At 30.7% G+C, this 7507-nt stretch overlaps 1 protein-coding gene across 1 annotated transcript in view; it reads right to left on the minus strand.

The window, feature by feature from the left end:
* LOC106679206 (digestive cysteine proteinase 1) overlaps positions 1 to 7507 on the minus strand; it is a 401586-nt gene that overhangs the window by 7789 nt on the left and 386290 nt on the right. Inside the window, exon 2 of the mRNA XM_067053494.1 lies at positions 4241 to 4320. Coding sequence (XP_066909595.1) covers positions 4241 to 4318 — 78 coding nt within the window. The 5' untranslated portion in view covers positions 4319 to 4320. The remainder of the gene's footprint in view (positions 1 to 4240; positions 4321 to 7507) is intronic.

Below are 7507 nucleotides of genomic sequence, written 5' to 3' on the forward strand. Positions count from 1 at the left end.
AATACATTGCCCAAAATACATCGATGTTTTTGAACAACAATTTCAGAAACATAAGGTCTGTTCTTACAATCACGCATTTTACGGCCAAATCACGCATTTTACGGCCAACCAGAAGTGGTTTTTGAAAGTAAGAATCCGACATCGACTACAAAAAACATCAATGTTTTTACAATATCGTTGCTTACAATACGTTACCCAAAATACATCGATGTTTTTGAACAACCATTTGAGTAACATAAGGTCTGTTCCAACGAACACGCATTTTACGGCCTGCCAGAAGTGGTTTTTGAAAATAAGAATCCGACATCGACTACAAAAAACATCGATGTTTTTACAATATCGTTACTTACAATACACGTAAGGTCTGTTACAACGACAATCCAACGATCACGCATTTTAAGGCCTGTCAGAAGTGGTTTTTGATAGTAAGTATCCGACATCGACTACAAAAAACATCGATGTTTTTATAATATCGTTGCTTACAATATGTTACCCAAAATACATCGATGTTTTTGAACAAGCATTTGAGTAACGTAAGGTCTGTTACAACGACAATCCAACGATCACGCATTTTAAGGCCTACCAGAAGTGGTTTTTGATAGTAAGTATACGACATCGACTACAAAAAACATCGATGTTTTTACAATATCGTTGCTTACAATACATTACCAAAAATACATCGATGTTTAAGAATATTGGGATCTAGTATTTGAAAACTTTTTTAATTTGGTCCAATGGAGCTAAATATCAATAATCTATAAGAACAATTTACAAAATAATATTTCATTTTCTAATCAAATATACAACACAAGATCAATCATGTGTTTACTCTAATTTATTTATTTATTTAATACTAGATCAGCTTGGTGCGCCTTACTTGCTTGATACAACTGTTACATCTAATTTGTTTTACAATTGATTATGAAGTGGATAATTATATAAAGCTATCCTTGGAACAGACCTAGTATTTGAAAACTGTTTGAATTGTGTTCAATGGAGTTAAATATCAAGAAATCAATAAGAACAATTTACAAAATAATATTTTATTTTTAAATCAAATATACAACACAAGATCGATCACATCATAATCAACAAATTTATTAATATATAAATAGTGAGATAATGCTGTTATGTTGTTAAGTTACCGCTATGTGATCATTTTTATTTCTAATTGTTATACATTGCCAAATTCTTAACTGTATGGGTATTATATAACAATTTAAATATGTAACATACCTTTCAGCATTATGAATACATAAATGGTGAAATAATGCTGTTATGCTGTTAAGTTACCGCTATGTATTCATTTTTATTTGTAATTGTTATACATTGCTCAAAACGAATTAGTCAATCAGTCAGATCACGCGAATTTAATTATAGCATCGGAATCATGGTACTCGATATTAGGGACCGAAATTATGTGCAATAAAAAACCTCAACCCTTTTATATTTACATTATTTTTATTGAGAAATCACACAGGACAAGAAGGATTAGTCTTTTGGAAATCCAAGTTGAAACAATAATATTCTTGTCCTTCATAGCTACTCAAAACGTAGTGATTCCAAGAACATTGGTCACTTGTGTTTACTTCTCTTTATTTAGAAATGAGTAGTCATAAGTTAGATTTAGTAAACTATAAATTATTAGTAAAAAATAAAAATATCCTGCAAGATATCCTGTGTGATTTTTCCATAAAAATAATGTAAATATAAAATAAGACATTTACAGCAGTAAAAATGATCACATAGCGGTAACTTAACAACATAACTGCATTATTTCACCATTTATGTATTCATAATGTTTAAAGATATGTTACATATTTAAATTATTACATAGCACCCATACAATTACAAATAAAAATGACCACATAGCGGTAACTTAACAATATGACAGAATTAGTTCACTATTTATGTATTCATAAATTTGTTGATTATGATGTGATCGATCATGTGTTGTATATTTGATTTAAAAATAAAATATTATTTTGTAAATTGTTCTTATTGATTTTTTGATATTTAACTCCATTGTACCCAATTCAAAAAGTTTTCAAATATTAGCTCTGTTCCAAGGACAGCTTCATATAATTATCCACTTCATAATCAAATGTGAAACAAATTAGATGTAACAGTTGTATCAAGCAAGTAAGGCGCACCAGGCTGATCTGGTATTAAATAAATTAGTGTAAACATATGATAGATCTTGTGTTGTATATTTGTTTAGAAAATGAAATATTATTTTGTAAATTGTTTTTATTGATTTTTGATATTTAGCTCCATTGGACAAAATTAAAAAAGTTTTCAAATACTAGATCCCTTACGATGACCACTTCATATAATTATCCACTTCAAAATCCAGCAACGATATTAATATTGGACATAGATATTTTAAACATCCAAGTTTTTTTTAGTAACATTCTTTGTTCCGACAACCATTTTTGACTGATCGAAACAGACCTTGTGTTTCTGCAAGAGATGTACAATGTATTGTTAACAACAATATTTTAAAACATCGATGTTTTTTGGAAAATGTATTGTAAGCAACGATATTTTAAAACATCGATGTATTTTGGGTAATGCATTATATGCAACGATATTTTAAAACATCGATGTTTTTTGTAGTCGATGTCGGATTCTTATTTTCAAAAACCACTTCTGGCAGGCCTTAAAATGCGTGATCGTTGGATAGTCGTTGTAACAGGCCTTACGTTACTCAAATGGTTGTTCAAAAACATCGATGTATTTTGGGTAACGTATTGTAAGCAACGATATTGTAAAAACATCGATGTTTTTTGTAGTCGATGTCGGATTCTTACTTTCAAAAACCACTTCTGACAGGCCGTAAAATGCGTGATGTTGCAACAGATCTTATGTTACTGAAATGGATATTCAAAAACATAGATGTATTTTGGGAAATGTATTGTAAGCAACGATATTTTAAAAACATCGATGTTTTTTGGAGTCCATGTCCTATTGGTTGATTGAAAAAGCACTTCTGACTGGCCGGAGCATGAGTAGTCTTTAGAATAGTCTTTATGTTACTGAAATGGTTAAAAAAACATCGATGATGAAAAACATCGATGTATTTTTAACATCGATGTTTAGAATTGAACAATGATGTTTTAAAACATGTTTTTTTATCGATGTCGCATCTCTAGTATGCACACACATATCGCCTCCTTTGTCTACTCACTACGCACTCGTATTTGCCACCATCCTGGCCATCTCCGTCATCTACATCATTTTAGCCACGGCGAGCGGACTACTTGGACTCATCCTCCAAGAGGACAAGACGGCCGGACGTACGTCGATCTACTCCACAATGTCATCCACTCAGGACAACAACCACAACCGGGGCCCCATCAATTACCGGTGATATAAGACTTTTTTTCTCTGTTGTTCAACTCATTTAATTCTGTAATAGCTTTAAGCTTTCTTTTTTTTCTAGTTTGTATATTTTTATATATTTTGTGTTCCTTTTATTATGTTCACTTATTTAAAAATACAAAAATAACAAAATTCGGCTATTCTTATCTTTTCACGGTTGGGCTAGTAATGGTTACTTTTGAACCCCTACCCGCCGTAACAATTACGTTTATAAAAAAACAAAAAACAACTCCTCATTTATATTGTCGTATTCCAAGAATATAAATTATTTCAATCAAACAACCTTGAATTGGGATCAATTCATTTAACCACATAAATATTTCAATAATATCAGGCTTACAATCAGCAAGAGTATAATTAACAAAGACTACCTAAACTCAAGGGACTTTTGGATCCTGTTTTGATGTCTGCTTCACTTCATTCCCCATTTATTTTTTGGAGTTTTGATGTCAACTAATGGTTCCCTTTTTACTTCTGGTGGACCTAACTTGAGTTTTTTTTTTTTTATATGAGATACTAAAAAAAATGTTTTAATAATTGTTAATTTATCGGATCTATGACTCACGAAACTCCATTTGCTGATTTTTTATCACAGCTGAGTAGATAAATACGTTAATGTGATGAACTTTACTATTTGTTATGTAATCGATATTCCCACAGCTGAGATAAGAATATCGATAACGGATTCGAGCGATCAACAACAATTATTAGGCATTTAAACTCTGTCATAATAAATATATTTTGTCATTAGTTTATTTTGAGGCATTCGTGGAACCTTCAATATTGTAAGAAATTCACAATTTAAAGTTTAGCTTAATATTTTAACTAGCATTATATATTTACTTGAATAATATACCTTATAACTTTCCCAGTCGTCTGGATTAGGAAAGGCGTAGCAGCTTGTTACAACAAATAAAAGGAGAACAATCTTCATTCCTGTAAAAAAATAAGAAGTAAAATTCATGTACCATAAAATAACTTAATTTAAGTTTGAAGTATGAAATTTCTTAAGGTAACTAAATAAAATTTTGGATTTAATTTTTTTTAAATAATTGCCAAAGTTAAGATTATATGCTTAGGTGGAACGCAATTACTACTTTTTATTTATTTTTTTTCTAAGTTTTTCTCTTATACTTGTTCAAGAAGGATCTTTTTTATCTCATGCAAGAATTTTTGCTTATTGATTCAGCAAAAATAGTATATTTTGATATGCCCAAAAAACTATCATTTATCGTTCTTGTAAATAAATATTAATATATACAGAAAATAGTCAACGATATTTTTTTATTAGACCCACTTTCTCGAATCGTTGAAGATAAATACAACAGAACTTTTTAATCAAGAAAATATACTTTGATATCACGTTTTTGAACCATTATTTCATGGCCATAAAAGAAATAATTGTCTACCAGTCCGATCCTGCTATTTTCATTAGTAGCGGCTAGTTCAAAACGTTAAATGAAAAATATAAATATCTACGATACTAAAGAACCTAATAGAATGTCATTTAACCAAGAATAAATTTGCTTTATTATGATCTCTGGAGGTGCAATTTACGTTCAATAGTTCCTGAGATATACTTTTTTAGAAATCAACATTAGAAAAAAAAACTACTGAGAAATCAGCAATTAGGAAATCTAGACGTATACATGCCTATTATCACTCAAATAAAGGTAGTTTAATGTGCTATAAAGTAGTTTATGAGGTTTATCTTTGCAGGATTACAGTTTTCATGATATTTGCCAAAATAAATTCACAAATTGTTGATTTATAGTTTCTAGACAAAATTTCATATGGAAATATCATTAAAACTACTACCCCATGCCAGTTATCTTCCTTCAAGATTTAGGAATAATTCCAATATGTTCGAATTTATTAGATGGTTATTTACCAGAAGTTATGTGGCGCAGTTAGCTTAATCCTATGATACTTTTGAATAGAAAATACAAGACAGTCATACATACAATATCAAAAATAAAAAAAATTTATAAAAAAACACATCCTTTTAAATAAATTAAATAATTTTAAATTTGATATATAACAAACAAGATTCTAGATATTCTTAAAATTAATAACAAGATTCGACATAATTTCATTATTAACTTTAATGATGTATAATTAAAAGTTTTATAAAATGTAGAGACATGTAAATTAAACTACTAGGTTCCAATTTTTACGGTCATTTTAATGTCTCCTCCGTATTTTTTTACCATCCATCATTAAAAGTTTATTTGCATACCAAAAAGATAATTATTATTATTATTAAAACAAAATTACATGAACTATAGAAAAAAAATCAAAACAAATAACAAATATTAAACTCACTGTTGGATAGTAGACCGCAGACTAAAGTCGATTCAATCACTCATGAAGAATGATAATGATAAGAAACCAGTTTTCTTTATCGATGATTCAACTCAAGGATTTTATCATTTAAAACCAGAATGGGGAAATCCACCTTCACAAGAAACAAGTCACTATGTTTATTCTTGACTCAGAAACAAAAATGTATTGATGATTAAATAAATAAACCTCTGTCAACCCGTTTTTCTATTATCGAATTTGACATTGTCATCAAGAGAAGTAAGCCAATAGCTTTGTCAAATAACTAACTGTCGTAGAACGATTAAATAAATACTCCTTCAAATGTTATACAGAAAAAAACTCGTTCTTAGTGCTTTCCTTAATATATGATGATGAATAGATTGTTGACCAGGGGAAATATATATGAGGAGAAGATTATTGCACCTCCAATGAAGAACACAAATAAGTAACAACTTAATTATTAGTGCCAACGTTCCGGCCTGAATTTCTAACTTTTATCAGAGCTAAGAAAAAAAATAAACGAGATAACAACCAATGAATAAAATGATACATAGAATGATAGGAAAAAAAAGAAAATAACTAGATATTATGGATACTTAAATAGTGTTGATAGTTTAAGAATTATTAATAATGCTTAAATAGTGTAATTACGACCCTTTGTTAATCAAAGATTGGTTTTGGTCATTTTTTTCAAAATTTAAAGAGTGATCCAATAGCCTCTCTATAAGTAGCTTCTGACACAGATGGTGAATCTTTTTAATCATACAAGTCAGGGTCTATAACTTCAGGGGTTTTAGCCGGTCGGAACTCTGTCATTCCAAACATATTCAGTACTGCTTCTGTGTTCCTTGTTGGGACAAGTAAATACAGTTGTCTTCCTCTTTAACCTCTACTCTAAGACATTTTCCCCCTTTTACAGGTCGAATTTCTGCCTCCTTCTGAAACAAGCTTACGAATTTACTGATAGCCTTACCATCTTCCTCAATAATGCCAAAGCCATCTACGTAAACCCACAATATACGTAATACCCACCACCTTCCGGTCGATTTTTCTTTCAAACAAGCATGGATCTTTTTCTGGCTCGAATTAGATTCACAATTTCAAGTCCATGAAAAATACTCTTCAGTTTCTCAAACCAGTTCCTTCCAGCCTGAGGTAAGCCATAAAGACTTTTCTTTAGACATAAGACCTTACCAGTCTTATCACAACCTGACGGCGGCTCCATATGTACAGGCACACTAGCTTCGGAGTTGATATATGCTGATTTAATGTCTAAAAATCTTACGTTATATTTCCTCTTCACCGATAGTACTAAGATCGCTCTTAATGATTCCCACTTAATTAATGGGCTATAGGAGAAATCATAGTCCACACCTTCTGCAGTCTGCACCCAACTGCCGCAGTCTCTCCATCAGGGTTTTCCTTCATCTTGAAAACCAACCTACTCTTAATTATCTTTTTATCTGGCGATCGAGGAATTTCTTCCAACACTTTGAAATCCTCCATATTATTTATTTATTCTTGAATTGCTTCCAACCAGCGTCCCGCATCCGGTGCAACCAAAACATCTTGTAAGTTTTTGGTTCCCTTTCCAGGGACCTCTGTGAAGTTGTCCCCCCATCCTTGAAAAATTTCAATTTTTTTTTTAGTTCTAGTAGTATCCATAAGAGTTCCAGATTTCTCGATTATTTATAGGAATAGTTCTGATGTCTAAAACATCAATAATACCGGTCAAATGCCTGCGCGTAAAATACGTATTTTGTGAAACTTTAACACCGTATATCTATTTTCCTGGCAA

Source organism: Halyomorpha halys, unplaced genomic scaffold, assembly GCF_000696795.3.
Source record: "Halyomorpha halys isolate HHAL.00 unplaced genomic scaffold, Hhal_1.1 Scaffold184.1, whole genome shotgun sequence".
Lineage (NCBI taxonomy): Eukaryota > Metazoa > Arthropoda > Insecta > Hemiptera > Pentatomidae > Halyomorpha > Halyomorpha halys.